Consider the following 18420-nt stretch of genomic DNA (forward strand, 5'->3'; position numbering starts at 1 on the left):
TACCAATTAAAATTTTGACAAAACAAATTGAATGTGTCAATGAACCAATTGCACGTTATGGCAGCGAGTTGTGGGGTACACTTGCAAAACAAGATTTCACACGATGGGACAAACACCCCACTTTAACCCTGCATGCAGAGTTCTATAAGATTCTCCAACATGTCCAGAGGAAATTTAGGCCAATAGCCACTAGTAATAAAAATACTCTCATATCATTACCAAGCCCTGCAATGCAAGATCTGAGCAAAGACAAGAGTCGACTTATCCAGCTGGTCCTGGTGTTGAGTTCACAAACCTGTTCAACGAGCACACTGAAGCCTCAGGACCAGAACAGCCAATCAATCAGAATAAACCAAATTACAACAAAGTCAAAACAAAACTACATTACCTATTGGGAAACAAGCACAAAGCAAATTGCAGTGCTATCTGGCCCCAAATTGACAGTACACCATGGCAAACTATTTGACCACGGTGACTGATCAAAACCTTAGAAATACGTATTTCCTCACACATCAAATTACATTTTATTAGTCACACGTGACAAATACAACAGGTGAAGGAAGACCTTACAGTGAAATGCTTACTTACGAGCCCCTAAACAACAATGCAGTTAAAAAATATATATGGATAAGAATAAGAGATAAAAGTAACATGTAATTAAAGAGCAGCAGTAAAATAACAATAGCGAGACTATATACTGGGGGGTACTGATAGAGTCGCTGTACGGCGGCACCGGTTAGTTGAGGTAGTATGTACATGTAGGTAGAGTTATTAAAGTGACTATGCATAGATTGCAACAGAGTAGCAGTGGTGTAAAGAGGGGGAGGGGGGGCAATGCAAATAGTCTGGGTAGCCATTTGACTAGATGTTCCGGAGTCTTTTGGCTTGGGGGTAGAAGCTGTTTAGAAGCCTCTTGGACCTAGACTTGGTGCACCGGTACAGCTTGCCGTGCGGTAGTAGAGAGAACAGTCTATGACTAGGGTGGCTGGAGTCTTTGACAAATTTTTAGGGCCTTCCTCTGACACCGCCTGGTATAGAGGTCCTGGATGGAAGGAAGCTTGGCCCCAGTGATGTACTGGGCCGTTCGCACTACCCTCTGTGGTGCCTTGTGGTCGGAGGCCGAGCAGTTGCCATTCCAGTGCTCTCGATGGTGCAGCTGTAGAACCTTTTGAGGATCTGAGGACCCATGGCAAATCCTGAGGGGGAATAGATTTGGTTGTGCCCTCTTCACAACTGTCTTGGTGTGCTTGGACCATGTTAGTTTGTTGGTGATGTGGACACCAAGGAACTTGAAGCTCTCAACCTGCTCCACTGGAGCCCCGTCGATGACAATGGGGGCGGGCTTGGTCCGCTTTTTCCTGTAGTCCACAATCATCTCCTTTGTCTTGATCACGTTGAGGGAGAGGTTGTTGTCCTGGCATGAGTGAACAGGGAGTACAGGAGGGGACTGTTGGGGGCCACTGACGGGCCACTGTGTTGAGGATCAGCGTGGCGGATGTGTTGTTACCTACCTTTACCACCTGGGAGTGGCCCGTCAGGAAGTCAGTCAGTTGCAGAGGGAGGTGTTTAGTCCCAGGGTCCTTAGCTTATTGATGAGCTTTGAGGGCACTATGGTGTTGAACGCTGGGCTGTAGTCAATTAATAGCATTCCCACGTGTTCCTTTTGTCCAGGTGAGAAAGGGCAGTGTGGAGTGCAATAGCGATTGCATCTGTGGATCTGTTGGGGACGCTATGCAAATTGGAGTGGGTCTAAGGTTTCTGGGAAAATGGTGTTGTGAGCCATGACCAACCTTTCAAAGCACTTCATGGCTAGATGTGAGTGCTACGGGTCGGTAGTCATTTAAGCAGGTTACCTTAGTGTTCTTGGGCACAGGCACTATGGTGGTCTGCGTAAAACATGTTGGTATTACAGACTCGGACAGGGAGAGGTTGAAAATGTCACTTGCCAGTTGGTCAGCGCATGCTCGCAGTACACATCCTGGGAATCCGTCTGTTGACCTGTTTAAAAGGTCTTAATCACATCGGCTGCGGAGAGCGTGATCACAGTCTTCCAGAACAGCTGGTGCGCTCATGCATGTTTCAGATTGTTTATCTACGAGAAGTTTTTAGTGGTGGATTACTACCTGAGCAGTAAGTCTACTATTCATGAGGGGGACTATGTATATATTTGGGGGAGGAGGAGTTGCAGTTTTCTTACCTGTTGTACCAGTTGAAGAGCAGCCAGTTCATTCCCTCCAGCTGGTACTCTCTCAGCTGGTTCCCGTTTCGATAGTCTTTGGATTTGTCCAGCTTCTGCCACTTGTCTGGCTGAGGTCTTTCCTACTCAGAGTGCACACGTGCGCACACACACACGGATTGGCAATCTCAAATAACAGCATCACACACACATTAAGGTCGACTGGACAGGTACACGTACTGCGCACGCCCACAAATGCACAGAATACCTGACCAACTCTCAGTCACACACAGACGCATCAAAAGCTACTCTTCAAAAACAGAACATCCAATTCAGACACATTGCTGATTGTTAATTAAACATTTTAAACAAAGGAACAAATGTTGTAAATTACAGGGGAAGGAGTTACTCTTTCCCACTCACCACAAATTTGAATTCAGGGATTCTCTTGATCTCCTCAAACTCCCGAATCTTCACTGGGTCCACATCTTCCTGAAGCTCCCATGTAGCCTCCTCATAGGACAGGGAGCACCACTTCACCAGGTAGTGTGTCACCTCCTGTAAACACACACATGCATGCATGCGAACACAGCGAGACAGTGACAGTCAATGAGTCAGACACAGACACACAGAATTAGCCAGTGAGTCAGTCAGATACACTGACTGAAGCACGTGTGTCCGAACACACAAACACCCCTCACTTGTCGTGAGCAACTGGCTTTCCCTGGCTCACCTCTCCTGTCTCTGTGTCTGTAGTGATGGCCACCTCCAAAACTCTATCCACTTCTATGTAGTCAGGATTAAAGAGGTCTTCATTCGGCTACATGGAGGAGTAGACAATCAATATCATCCTTTTCATGCGATTCCTTACATAGCTATGCATTTATTTTTTTATGTCATATGAAAATGTATTGAATGGCTATGATGGGACAGTTTTTTTTATTTGTATTGGTGTACATTTGTACTTCGCAGAAAACGAAATATATGTTTGATGCTAAATACAGATACCACTACAAAAAAAATCCACTGTTGCAGCTTAGCCATACAGTACATTTTCATATGACATAAAAACAAATAGTTTTATATACATAAAATCATGAAATTATGTCAGAAGAACATAAGAGTAGCCTCACCTCAACAAATATGTGCTTCATTTGGGCATGCTTAGTCCTGAAGCGCTTGATTTTTTGCTGGATGCGAGGGTCCTTCTCCAACTCCTCCAATGTCGCCCATTTACAATGCAGGTAGGAGCTATGAGCAAAAGGTAGGATGGTTCAATTAAAATATTCAAGGGGGCAAGGGGTACATTGACCTTCAACTTTATTGAAATGAGAGTAATTAGGCAAAAGGGTAAAAAAGCAGTTTGCACACCTACTCATTCAAGGGTTTTTCTTTATATTTAATATTTTCTACATTGTAGATTAAAAGTGAAGACATCACAACTATGAAATAATACACATGGAATCATGTAGTAACCAAAAAAAAGTGTTTAACAAGATTTTTCAAAAGTAGCCACACTTTGCCTTGATGACAGCTTTGCACACTCTTGGCATTCTCTCAACCAGCTTCATGAGGTAGTCACATGGAATGCATTTCAATTAACAGGTGTGCCTTGTTAAAAGTTAAATTCCACAAATTATTTCCGTATACATTTCCTGAGCTTTCTTATATCTCTCAGATATACAGTATGACAGACACTTCAAAACATACTTCCTTTTGATTTTTGATTTTACTATCCGTTTTCCCAGGTATGAATGTAATCTTCAATGTGTTTATATGGGCTAATTGCAGTAAGGCCAAATTCAATGTTTCATCAAATAATTTGTAGGTTTTTTTTATACCTACATGGGTCCTACATTTCAAAATCAAATAGAAAAATGATCCATGGAATGACTATCTTAAAACAATCCATATGTTAGCTTAGTAGACCCCTCTGTCCACAGTGTGGACTCTTAGAGGTTAAAAAGCAATCCCACAGTATAAAAACATCAAGTGGAGGATTTAAGAACATAGAAATACATTGAACACAGCTAAACATGAGAAAATGCTCACTTTGAAAGGTGCAGCTATGAAAACCTTGAGCGCTCGAACATGTGTCATACACCAAAAAAACAGACCGTCTGTTGACAGACCGACCATCTGTTATCAGAGAGACCAATGTTATTGGGGTCTTCTACCTAGCTACTGTTAAGCACACTTACAAATTTCTGTACTTGACATAGAACTCCTCCGACTCCTCAGTTGTATCCTCAGGGGACGCCTCAAAAGAAGAGGAAAAAAAACATAAAATAATCTTATCCACGCACACCTTGTTGCTAGTGTCTGTGTGTGTGTGCTTGTTAATGTCAGGCGGCAGGCATACTTCTTTCTTCACAGTTCGAACCGACAGGATTTTCTCAATAATGTTTGCCTCATCTTCAGGGGGCTCCTGCGACAGGGGGGAGAGGGGGCATTACTCACACAAGGTAAAAAAATATATTTAAAAAAGTGTGTGCTTGGGCATACTAAGGGGGACACTGAAACAGCAAGCAAAGACATCAGGATGCATTGCAGCTTTGATTTTGCTCAACAAGTCAGCAACATCTCCTCCTTTATACTGATGGACATAGACAGATGGACAGATATAAACTCAGCAAAAAAAAGAAACGTCCTCTCAACTGGGTTGATTTTCAGCAAACTTAACATGTGTAAATATTTGTATGAACATAAGAAGATTCAACAACTGAGACAAACTGAACAAGTTCCACAGACATGTGACCAACATAAATGGAATAATGTGTCCCTGAACAAAGGGGGGGAGGGGTCAAAATCAAAAGTAACAGTCAGTATCTGGTGTGGCCACCAGCTGCATTAAGTACTTCAGTGCATCTCCTCCTCAGACTGCACCAGATTTGCCAGTTCTTGCTGTGAGATGTTACTCCACTCTTCCACCAAGGCACCTGCAAGTTCCCGGACGTTTCTGGGGGGGAATGGCCCTAGCCCCCACCCTCCGAGCCAACAGGTCCCAGATGTGCTCAACGGGATTGAGATCCGGGCTCTTCGCTGGCCATGGCAGAACACTGACATTCCTGTCTTGCAGGAAATCAAGCACAGAACGAGCAGTATGGCTGGTGTCATTGTCATGCTGGAGGGTTATGTCAGGATGAGCCTGCAGGAAGGGTACCACATGAGGGAGGAGGATGTCTTCCCTGTAACGCAAAGCATTGAGATTGCCTGCAATGACAACAAGCGGAGTCCGATGATGCTATGACAAACCGCCCCCAGACCATGACGCTCCAGAGTACAGGCCTCGGTGTAGCGCTCATTCCTTCGACGATAAACGCGAATCCGACCATCACCTCTGGTGAGACAAAACCGCGACTCGTTAGTGAAGAGCACTTTTTGCCAGTCCTGTCTGGTCCAGCGATTGTGGGTTTGTGCCCACAGGCGACGTTGTTGCCGGTAATGTCTGGTGTAGACCTGCCTTACAACAGGCCTACAAGCCTTCAGTCCAGCCTCTCTCAGCCGATTGCAAACAGTCTGAGCACTGATGGAGGGATTGTGTGTTCCTGGTGTATCTCAGGCAGTTGTTGCCATCCTGTACCTGTCCCGCAGGTGTGATGTTCAGATGTATCGATCCTGTGCAGGTGTTACACGTGGTCTGCCACTGTGAGGACGATCAACTGTCTTAGGCGCTGTCTTAGGCGTCTCACAGTACGGACATTGCAATTTATTGCTCTGGCCACATCTGCAGTCCTCATATCTCCTTGCAGCATGCCTAAGGCACATTCACGCAGATGAGCAGGGATCTTCTTTTGGTATTTTTCAGAGTCAGATTAAGGCCTCTTTAGTGTCTTAAATTTTCATAACTGTGACCTTAATTGCCTACCGTCTGTAAGCTGTTAGTGTCTTAACGACCGTTCCACAGGTGCATGTTCATGAATTGTTTATTGAACAAGCATGGGTAACAGTGTTTAAACCCTTCACAATGAAGATATGTTACATGGACTTTTACGAATGATCTTTGAAAGACAGGGTCCTGAAAAAAGTTTATATACACACACACACAAAAAAATATATATAAATAATATACGGGAGGCAGGCAAATACTTTTCACTGAGCAGTGTAAAGGCAGATTGACAAGGGTGAGACAATTAATTGTAATTTATCTTAGTTCTATTGTTGTTTGCAGATGCACTATCCTTCTGACCCTATGCAGCCAGGTCCCATCTACTTTTTAACTTCTCACAAGTTTGGCTTATTTGGTATCTGCTGTGAAGGAATACCACAAGTCAACTACTTGATTGATGGTCTGTCATCCAGCAAAGGCTGCAGCGCAGTCATCAACTACATGCGCCATTTCTTCAGCAACTATGGAGTTGGGGAAACACGTGTGGACCTGAATTGTGATAACGGCAGTGGCCACTGGTGCTTCTTCCTCATCAAGTAGTACCAGCACTTTAGGTGAATATCATTTTTCATTGCATTGTATGAGGTTATTCTTCTTATCTAAACCTGGGAGGTGAATTGATGTTGTGCAAGGTTGTAATGTCTTCAATTATTATTATTTTTTTTCCTGTTTTACAGCTTCAATGTTCTGGAGCCTGATGTTGTCGCCAAGGAGCGTTCAGACTCAGTCGGGACCAGGATTCAGCTGCTGCGTAACACTGACATCCTTCCTCCAATAGATGAGTCTGCCTGTACAAGCACCACCTGGACTGGACACAGCTAGACAAACACATCTTTTTGAGAAGATCAGAGAGTTTTGCGCCAAAGAGGCTATGGACTTCACATGCCCTGCACCAAAATCATGGGCAGGACAGAAACAGGCTCTCCGAACACATATTCCCTTGTTCATGCGTGGTTCGGACTGACCAGTCATCAGCACTACATGCACTGCCTCTATTCAAATGTCTCTCTCTTAAGAAACACACACACACCATACATTGTTATTTATCCTGCTGCTCAGCCACTTCACCCCTGATTGTTTTTATTTATTTTACCTTTATTTAACTTCTTATGGGCAGGTGGGACGGTAGCATCCCACCTGGCCAACATCCAGTGAAATTGCAGAGCACTAAATACAAACTACAATATTATAAATATTTAACTTTCATAAAATCACAAGGGTAATACATCAAAATAAAGATTAACTTCTTGTTAATCCAGCCGCTGTGTCAGATTTCAAAAAGGCTTTACGGCGAAAGCAAACCATGCGATTATCTGAGGACAGCGCCCCGCATACAAACACATGAAAAACATATTTCAACCAGGCAGGTGCGACACAAAAGTCAGAAATAGCGATATAAAAAAAATGCCTTACCTTTGATGATCTTCTTCTGTGGGCACTCCAAAAGGTCCCAGTTACATCACAAATGGTCCTTTTGTTCGATAATGTCCTTCTTTATATCCATAAAAACTCAGTTTAGCTGGCGCGCTTCAGTCAATAATCCACCCAGTTTCCCTCCATCAAAATGAATCCCAAACGTTACTAATAAACTTTCCCAAACAAGTCAAATAATGTTAATAATCAAACCTTACGTACCCTAATAATTGAATAAACAATACAATTTAAGACGGAGAGTCGTTATTGTCTTTACCGCAGAAAAATACCAAAGAAGGCGCTCTCTTCCACACGCTTGGAAACACTACAGCCAAAATGGGAGCCACCTAGAAAAACTACCATTTCTGGCTAATTTTTCCAAAAACCAGCCTGAAACTCTTTCTAAGGACTGTTGACAGCCCTAGGAACTGCAATCTGGGAGGACTTTGCCTTATAATAAAAGTGATAGCCATTGAAAATAGTGGTAGGATGAAATTCTTGTTTTTGTGATGGTTTGTCCTGCCATATCAGTTCTGTTATACTCACAGACCACAGTTTGAGAAACTTTAGTGTTTTCTATCCAAATCTACCAATTATATGCATATCCTAGCTTTTACTTTTACCTCGCTTTTCGGACTTCAAAATACTGCCCCCTACCCAAGAGAGGTTTCCCAGGTAGGCTAGTTGAGAGCAAGTTCTCATTTACAACTGCGACCTGGCCAAGATAAAGCAAAGCAGTTAGACACATACAACAACAGAGTTACACATGGAATAAACAAACATACAATATATACTGTATTATTGTCTGTATGTATACAACTACGACGTCTTTCAATATCGTTATTGATAATATATTTTATTTATATTGACACCACATCCGATATTGCTACTATGCAAGTAACCATTTGGCTGTACTGTTTACACCTTCTGTAGAGACCCAATCACTTAGCAAGACAGTTGAAGTCAGGAAGATTACATACACTTAGGCTGGAGTCATTAAACTTGTTTTTCAACCACTCCACACATTTCTTGTTAACAAACTATAGGTTTTGGTAAGTCGGTTAGGATATCTACTTTGTGCATGACACAAGTAATATTTCCAACAATTGTTTACAGATTATTTCACTTAAAATAATGCACTGTATCACAATTCCAGTGGGTCAGAAGTTTACATACACTAAGTTGCCTGTACCTTTAACCTCTAGCGTCGAGCAATCCCGTATCCGGGAGCGTAATCATAGCCTCAAGCTCATTACCATAACGCAACGTTTCCTATTCATGAAAATCGTAAATGAAATGAAATGAAATAAATATATTGAAACACAAGCTTAGCCTTTTGTTAACAACACTGTCATCTCAGATTTTCAAAATATGCTTTAACCAAAGCTACACAAGCATTTGTGTAAGAGTATTGATAGCCTAGCATAGCATTAAGCCTAGCATTCAGCAGGCAACATTTTCACAAAAACAAGAAAAGCATTCAAATAAAATCATTTACCTTTGAAGAACTTCGGATGTTTTCAATGACGAGACTCAGTTAGATAGCAAATGTTCAGTTTTTCCAAAAATATTATTTGTGTAAGAGAAATAGCTCCGTTTTGTTCATCACGTTTGGCTAAGAAAAAAAAACGAAAATGCAGTCACTTACAACGCCAAACTTTTTTCCAAATTAGCTCCATAATATCGACAGAAACATGGCAAACGTTGTTTAGAATCAATCCTCAAGGTGTTTTTCACATATCTATTCGATAACCTATCAGTGGTGGCAGCTGGCTTATCAGAAGAAAACGGAAAAATACTGCAGCTGGAGATTACGCAATAATTGCGACGGAGGACACCAAGAGACCACCTGGTAAATGTAGTCTCTTATGGTCAATCTTCCAATGATATGCCTACAAATACGACACAATGCTGCAGACACCTTCGGGAAAACGTGGAAAAGGTAAGCTGACTCCTAGCTCCTCCACAGTCATTGCCATGAGGCGGTTTAAAAAAATGCGGCACTTCCTGATTGTATTTTTATCTGGGTTTTTTCTGTAACATCAGTTCTGTGGCACTCACAGACAATATCTCTGCAGTTTTGGAAACGTCAGTGTTTTCTTTCCAAAGCTGTCAATTATATGCATAGTCGAGCATCTTTTCGTGACAAAATATCTTGTTTAGAACGGGAACGTTTTTCATCCAAAAATGTAAAGAGCGCCCCCTATATCGAAGAAGTTAAACAGCTTGGAAAATTCCAGAAAATGATGTCATAGCTTTAGAAGCTACTGATAGGCTAATTGACATCATTTGAGTCAATTTGAGGTGTACCTGTTAATGTATTTCAAGGCCTACCTTCAAACTCAGTGCCTCTTTGCTTGACATCATGGGAAAATCAAAAGAAATCAGCCAAGACTGAAAATAAAATTGTAGACCTCCACAAGTCTGGTTCATCCTTGGGAGCAATTTCCAAACGCCTGAAGGTACCATGTTCATCTGTACAAACAATAGTATGCAAGTACAAACATTATGGGACCAAGCAGTCATCATACTGCTCAGGAAGGAGACACGTTGTCTCCTAGAGATGAACGTACTTTGGTGCGAAAAGTGTAAATCAATCCCAGAAAAGCAGCAAAGGACCTTGTGAAGATGCTGGAGGAAACAGGTACAAAAGTATCTATATACACAGTAAAACGAGTCCTATATCGACATAACCTGAAAGGCCGCTCAGCAAGGAAGAAGCCACTGCTCCAAAACTGCCATAAAAAAGCCAGACTACGGCATGCAGCTGCACATGGGGACAAAGATAGTACTTTTTGGAGAAATGTCCTCTGGTCTGATATAACAAAAATAGAACTGTTTGGCAATAATGACCATCGTTATGTTTGGAGGAAAAAGGGGGCGCTTGCAAGCCAAAGAACACCATCCCAACCGTGAAGCACGGGGAGGCAGCATCATGTTGCGAGGATGCTTTGCTGCAGGACGGACTGGTTCACTTCACCAAATAGATGGCATCATGAGGGAGGACAATTATGTGGATATATTGAAGCAACATCTCAAGACATCAGTCAGGAAGTTAAAGCTTGGTCGCAAATTGGTCTTCCAAATGGACAAGCATACTTCCAAAGTTATGGCAAAATGACTTAAGGACAACAAAGTCAAGGTATTGGATTGGCCATCACAAAGCCCTGACCTCAATCCTATAAAATATTTGTGGGGAAAACTGAAAAAGCATCTGTGAGCAAGGAGGCCGACAAACCTGACTCAGTTACACCAGCTCTGTCAGGAGGAATGGGCCAAAATTCACCCAACTTGTTGTGGTAAGCTTGTGGAAGGCTACCCAAAATGTTTGACCTAAGATAAAGCAATTTAAAGGCAATGCTACCAAATACTAATTGAGCGCATGTAAACTTCTGACCCACTGGGAATGTGATGAAAGAAATAAAAGCTGAAATAAATCACTACTGTTATTCTGACATTCTTAAAATAAAGTGGTGATCCTCACTGACCTAAGACAGGGATTAAATGTCCGGAATTGTGAAAAACTGATTTTAAATGTATTTGGCTAAGGTATATGTAAACTTCCGACTTCAACTGTATATAAAAATTAATATTGATCTGTGTGGTCGTAACATAGACTCACTAATCACAAATGCTTCGTTTGTAAATTATTTCTGAGTGTTGGAGTGTGCCCCTGGCTATCCATCAAAAAAAATATTTAAAAATGGGTCCATCTGGTTTAAGGAATTTGAAATGATTTATACTTTTGATACAAGTACATTTTAGCAATTCCATTTACTTAAGTATTTTTAAAACCAAATACTTTTACTCAATTAGTATTATACTGGGTGACTTTTACCTTAATAGAAAATGACTGAAGTATCTTTATATCTGGGCATTTTCTGTTAACCTGGAATTTTTCCTTATTCTAGGCTAGTACTTTTACTACTTTTAGTCTTAATCTTTCCTACACTTCTCACTGTTTAGCACATGCCTCACATGTGAATCCTTAAAGAGATGGTGGGGCTGGAGTGAACAATGCTGAATGAGTGTAGACAAATATAGAGCTCTCCAATAGGTACCAAAACATTAAAAATACCCTTTTCTCAAAAGTGAGTTTACAAGTGTATCAACTTAAAGCAGAATTACTTTCCCATTGTTCCTCAAAAATGCAGTGTATGATATACCATTTTGTAGCTGAGTACTTTTTACCAAATGTAAAAAACCCTATTTCAAATGTTGCTACATAAAACCGAATCCAGGTGGTGAGTCACATCTTAATTTGCTTTATTACAAATGTATTATATTGTTGAGATTATTACCATTATTATCAGTTATCAGCTATATAATTAATATTGATGTTAATATGATTAGAATGAATCATGTTATATACAGTACCGTGAAAAAGTATTTGCTGATTCTCAATTTTTGCCTCCCTCTTGCATGCAGAAATGCTTTAACTCAGCAAAATGTGTTTTCAAGTATGAACCGCTCGTTTCCATTCCATTCCAAAACTTCAAATGTATTTATTTTTAACCACTTTCATGTAGACTCAGTTTTTTGTTTTGGATCATTTTCTTGCTGAATGACCCAGCTGCGCTTCAGCTCACTAATGGATGGCCAGTCATTCGCCTGTAGAATTCAAATATTTGTTTCCCTTAATGTCCGATTTGGTCCTGCCGTACATACCTACACGTACGCTACGGTCACAAGACGCAGGCCTCCTAATTGTCCCTAGAATTTCTAAGCAAACAGCTGGAGGCAGGGCTTTCTCCTATAGAGCTCCATTTTATGGAATGGTCTGCCTACCCATGTGAGAGACGCAAACTCGGTCTTAACCTTTAAGTCTTTACTGAAGACTCATCTCTTCAGTGGGTCATATGATTGAGTGTAGTCTGGCCCAGGAGTGTGAAGGTGAACGGAAAGGCTCTGGAGCAACGAACCGCCCTTGCTGTCTCTGCCGGGCCGGTTCCCCTCTTTCCACTGGGATTCTCTGCCTCTAACCCTATTACAGGGGCTGAGTCACTGGCTTACTAGGGCTCTTTCATACCGTCCCTAGGAGGGGTGCGTCACTTGAGTGGGTTGAGTCACTGATATGATCTTCCTGTCTGGGTTGACGCCCCCCCTTGGGTTGTGCCGTGGCGGAGATCTTTGTGGGCTATACTCGGCCTTGTCTCAGGATGGTAAGTTGGTGGTTGAAGATATCCCTCTAGTGGTGTGGGGGCTGTGCTTTGGCAAAGTGGGTGGGGTTATATCCTTCCTGTTTGGCCCTGTCCGGGGGTGTCATCGGATGGGGCCACAGTGTCTCCTGACCCCTCCTGTCTCAGCCTCCAGTATTTATGCTGCAGTAGTTTGTGTGTCGGGGGGCTGGGGTCAGTTTGTTATGTCTGGAGTACTTCTCCTGTCCTATCCGGTGTCCTGTGTGAATTTAAGTATGCTCTCTCTAATTCTCTCTTTCTTTCTCTCTCTCGGAGGACCTGAGCCCTAGGACCATGCCTCAGGACTACCTGACATGATGACTCCTTGCTGTCCCCAGTCCACCTCCAGTTTCAACTGTTCTGCCTGTGATTATTATTATTTGACCATGCTGGTCATTTATGAACATTTGAACATCTTGGCCATGTTCTGTTATAATCTCCACCCGGCACAGCCAGAAGAGGACTGGCCACCCCACATAGCCTGGTTCCTCTCTAGGTTTCTTCCTAGGTTTTGGCCTTTCTAGGGAGTTTTTCCTAGCCACCGTGCTTCTACACCTGCATTGCTTGCTGTTTGGGGTTTTAGGCTGGGTTTCTGTACAGCACTTTGAGATATCATCTGATGTACGAAGGGCTATATAAATACATTTTATTTATTTGATATTTGAATCTACACGCAATACTCCATAATAACGAAGTTTTTAGATATTGCAAATGTAGAAAAAAAAACGAAAACACATACGTATTCAGATGCTTTACACAGTACATTGTTGAAGAACCTTTGGCAGGGATTACAGCATCGAGTCTTCTTGGGTATGACGCTACAAGCATGGCACACATGTATTTGGGGAGTTTCTCCCATTCTTCTCTGCAGATCCTCTCAAGCTCTGTCAGGTTGGATGGGGAGCGTTGCTGCACAGTTATTTTCAGGTCTTTTGGCAAACTCCAAGCGGGCTGTCCTGCCTTTTACTGAGGAGTGACTTCCGTCTAGCCACTCTACCATAAAGGCCTGATTGGTGGAGTGCTGCAGAGATGGTAGTCCTTTTGGACGGTTCTCCCATCTCCACAGAGGAACTCTGAAGCTCAGTCAGAGTGACCATTGGGTTCTTGGTCTCCTCCCTGATCAAGGCCCTTCTCCCCGATTGCTCTGTTTGGCCGGGTGGCCAGCTCTAGGAAGAGTCTTGGTGGTTCCAAACTTCTTCCATTTAAGAATGATAGAGGTCAATGTGTTTTTGGGGACCTTCAACGCTACAGAAATGTTTTGGTACCTTTCCCCAGATCTGTGCCTCGACAATCTTGTCGTCTCGGAGCTTTGTACAATTCCTTCGACCTCATGGCCTGATTTTTTTCTCTGACATGCACCATCAACTGTGGGACCTTATAGACAGGTGTGTGCCTTTTCCAACTCATGTCCAGTCAATTGAATTTACCACAGGTGGACTCCAATCAAGTTGAAGAAACATCAAAAATGATCAATGGAAACAGGATGCATCTGAGCTCGATTTCAAGTCTCATAGCAAAGGGTCTGAATACTTATGTAAATAAGATATCTTTTTTTTCTATTTTTAAATACATTTGCAAAAAAATCTAAACCTGTTCGCTTTGATATTATGGGGCATTGTGTGTAGACTGATGAGGAAAATGTTTTATTTAATCCATTTTTAGATTAAGACTGTAACGTAACAAAATGTGGAAAAAGCCAAGGGGTCTGAATACTTTCCGAATGCACTGTAGGAAGAGGAATATTAGAATGTGTAGAGAATCAACATGGTAGCGCAATCAATTAAAAAAATATGTTGAAGTGATCACCTATTCGAATGTAAGAATTACTTGGTGTTTAATGTCCTCTAATGTAATCTTAATTGAAAGCACGGCCTTAAAAAAGCTTCCAGAGTGGCGCAGCGGTCTAAGGCACTGCATCTCAGTGTTGCAGTGTCACTACAGCCTGGGGTTCGATCCCAGTCCCATAGGGTGCCGCACAATTCTCCCAGCGTCGTCCAGATAAGGGGAGGGTTTATTTGGCTCCACACGCTCTAACAACTCCTTGTGGCGGGCCCGGCGCATGCAAGCTCACTTCGGTTGTCATTTGAACGGTGCTTCTTCCGACACAGTGCAGCTGGCTTCCGGGTTAAGCGAGCAGGTGTTAAAAAGCACGGTTTGGCAGGACATGGGGGTAAAAATCTTTAAAAAATAATAACAGCTGACTGATTTAGTTATTATATAAACATTATTGATAGTAGTGGAAATTAACAATCGAAATTAACAATCGTCAGCCTATTACATACTTTGCCAATTCAATGTACCCGGTCCAAAACTAGTGAGAGGATAACTTCTTGCCCAAGGACCTCTGAAACATTCAGACATTAATTTAACAACATTAGATCTGTCTTCAATATTTATGAACTGTAAATATTTGAACAGCGAGACTTGTCTATGGTGTCGGTGAGAAACTTGTTTTTGTTCTCCAGCAACGTGTACCTTTCCTCCAGGGCAACAATTCTGTCATTGTAGCCCGACAGACGCTGTTCGCCATTCATGATCCGTTGGCCATGGCCGTCGATGGTCTTGCGAACGCCATCTAGAGTAGCTGATATCAGGACCAAAACAGTGTCTATTGTCCCTTTGAGTTCTGAGACCATCATGATGTGTAGTTTGCCCAAGTCGGCAGGTAGGTCGGGTGCAGGGTTGTCAGACATCTTAGTCATCTCTGCCATAGGTGGCGCAATCTTAGTCATCTCCAGCAGAGAGTTTTCGTTCAGACGGTCTTTGTGAGTTGTGAGCCATTTGAGTAAGACGTTAGAAAAAGTCAATCCTACTAGTAGTGAAAAGTACAGGAGCTACCTCACGTTACTCCCACATATTAATCCGGAAGCCAATACATAATACCCGGAAGCCTCCAAATAAAACATTCTACTATCGCATAGCTATTAGTATGAATATTCGGACATGGCCAAAGATAAAGAACGAGATGGTTACCTCAGCCTGCCAAGTGAGAGTGGCAGCGTTGAGGGCAGGGATACGGCCCGTCCCCAGCACGGCAATAGTCTCCCCGTCGTCATCCACCACCTTGAAGTCCAGGTCCTCATTGTACTTCCTGCGCTTCACCTGTCGCCCCGAGCGACGATTCTATGAGAGAGAGTTTACACTAAGTGCCTTCATGTCAAGCATTAGCTACTGCACATAGAGTACCAGTCAAAAGTTGACACCTACTCATTCAAGGGTTTTTCTTTATTTTCTACATTGTAGAATAACAGTGAAGAAATAAAAACTATGAAATAACACATATGGAACCATGTAGTAACCAAAAAAAACAGTTTTCCTTTCCTGTGGTGGTCTTCATGAGAGCCAGTTTCATCATAGCGCTCAATGGTTTTTGCGACTGCACTTCAAGGGTTTTTTCTTTGAGCCAATCAGAATATAGCCCTATTTGGTAAAATACCAAGTCCATATTATGGCAAGAACAGCTCAACTAAGCGAAGAGAAATGACAGTCCATCATTACTTTAAGACATGAAGGTCAGTCAATGTGGAAAATTTCAAGAACTTTTAAAGTTTCTTTAAGTGCAGTCGCAAAAAACCCATCAAGCGTTATGGTTAAACTGGCTTTCATGAGAACAACCACAGAAAAGGAAGACCCAGCGTTACCTCTGCTGCAGAAGATAAGTTCATTAGAGTTCCCAGCCTCAGAAATTGCAGCCCAAATAAATGCTACAGAGATCAAGTAACAGACATCTCAACATCAACTGTACAGAGGAGACTGTGTGAAATTGTTGTAAAGAAACCTCTACTAATGGACACCAATAAGAAGAAGAGACTTACTTGGGCCAAGAAACACGAGCAATGGACATTAAACTGGTAGAAATTGTCTTTTGGTCTGATGAGTCCAAATGTGAGATTTTTGGTTCCAACCGCCATGTCTTTGTGAGACGCAGAGTAGGTGAACGGATGGTCTCCGCATGTGTGGTGACCCAACTCACCTCCAGGCAGTGTAAGAGCTATTTGACCAGGAAGGAGAGTGATGGAGTGCTGCATCAAATGACCTGGCCTCCACAATCACCTGACCTCAACGCAATTGAGATGGTTTTGGATGAGTTGGACCGCAGAGTGAAGGAAAAGCAGCCAACCAATGTTCATCATATGTGGGAACTCGTTCAAGACTTATGGAAAAGCATTCCATGTGAAGCTGGTTGAGAGAATGCCATGAGTGTACAAAAGCTGTCATCAAGGCAAAGGGTGGCTACTTTGAAGAAAACATATTGATGTTTAAGACTTTGTGTGTTAGTTCGTAGTTGATGTCTTCACTATTATTCTACAATGTAGAAAATAGTAAAAATAAAGGAAAACCTTTGAATGAGCAGGTGTCCAAACTTTTGACTGGTACTGCGCACACAAACATGCATTTTTGTTAACCAAATTGGCAGAACTGGAGTAATAATGAACAGCAACAAATAGGGTTTCTGTTTTGTAATGGTGTTTCCACACTAGGAGCTCGAACCAACACTGGAATTGTGAAAATTATAAACATTGCTTTTTTTTTTTTTTGTTCTTTGCTTGGAACTCATCCTTTTCAGATTTTGGCCCAGAGCATGACATCACAATCTGATTATTCTGACCAATAACCAGTCATTTTTCTTGCATGTGTATCAATTTTTTTTAAACCTTTATTTAACTAGGCAAGTCAGTTAAGAACAAATTCTTATTTTCAATGACGGCCTAAGAACAGTGGGTTAACTGCCTTGTTCAGGTTGCAGAACGACAGATTTTTACCTTGTCAGCTCGGGGATTTGATCTTGCAACCTTACTAGTCCAACGCTCTAACCACTAGGCTACCTGCCGCCTCCACTTTGAGAGTGAGAATGTTTTGTTTTTTACAGAACACTGTACAAATGGAAACAACATGCGGAATTGTGAGAACAATTTACATACAAATACAGAAAAGGGCAATACTAACAAAAATACACTAAACAAAAATAGGCAAAAATATCTATTTGTCAACAAACCATCGGCTGGGACGGCTAATACTTTGATATGCTAGAGTCTAGACAATCCTAACTGCCAATCAGGGCTGTGTATGGAAATATATTTCAAATTTGTATCAACATGCCCACAAGATCAGACTGAGCGTTTCAATGGCAAAAAGAAGCTCAGGGAAATAAGTGAGAAAAATACTGAGTTAGTTTCATGAAATAAACAGTGATTTATTAGACACAGTGATAAAAAATGTAATAAAAAGACTGCAAGGAGGCTTTAGAGAAGCAAGTGTCACTCAGTCTGCTCTTGCCCCAACCTGTCAGTCTGTTCCTCACCGTGTTGTCGAGGGGATCGATGCTCTCCTCTCCCCTTATGGCCAGCGCAGACAGGAAGGCCACATTATCTCTCTCCCCAGCCTCCTGGACAACTGCCTCGCTTTTCCGCTTGCCCTTTTTCTTCTTCTCCGCTGGGACCGGCCCTTGGAAGACTTGCTCTCTGTAGAGACACAGCAGGGTTGGCACCATAGAAACAGAAGTCCACCAGGGAGTGTTCGTAATCTGCACTCAACTGACCAGAGGGGTCACATGGCGGCATTGTGCGTTTATCACCTTGCCACCTCACATCTCAGCAGGTATACTAGCAGAGAATACAAAAGCTAGATACAGTGCATTCGGAAAGTATTCAGACACCTTGACTTTTTCCACATTGTTACGTTACAGCCTTATATATATATATATAAAAAAAATGTATTATTGGTTTGTTCCCCCCAGCTACACACAATACCCTATAATGACAAAG

General features: G+C 42.2%; 1 protein-coding gene across 2 annotated transcripts in view; it reads right to left on the reverse strand.

Annotated features, from left to right (window-relative positions):
• Positions 1-18420, reverse strand: part of LOC139413195 (chromodomain-helicase-DNA-binding protein 6-like) — a 98305-nt gene that overhangs the window by 54651 nt on the left and 25234 nt on the right. For both annotated transcript variants that reach the window (XM_071160297.1, XM_071160295.1), the window contains 8 exons: positions 17958-18117; positions 15629-15778; positions 4539-4604; positions 4378-4436; positions 3310-3427; positions 2910-2996; positions 2600-2734; positions 2198-2319 (listed from right to left, as the gene is read on the reverse strand). In XM_071160297.1, coding sequence (XP_071016398.1) covers positions 2198-2319; positions 2600-2734; positions 2910-2996; positions 3310-3427; positions 4378-4436; positions 4539-4604; positions 15629-15778; positions 17958-18117 — 897 coding nt within the window. The remainder of the gene's footprint in view (positions 1-2197; positions 2320-2599; positions 2735-2909; positions 2997-3309; positions 3428-4377; positions 4437-4538; positions 4605-15628; positions 15779-17957; positions 18118-18420) is intronic.

This window comes from Oncorhynchus clarkii, chromosome 7 (genome assembly GCF_045791955.1).
Source record: "Oncorhynchus clarkii lewisi isolate Uvic-CL-2024 chromosome 7, UVic_Ocla_1.0, whole genome shotgun sequence".
NCBI lineage: Eukaryota > Metazoa > Chordata > Actinopteri > Salmoniformes > Salmonidae > Oncorhynchus > Oncorhynchus clarkii.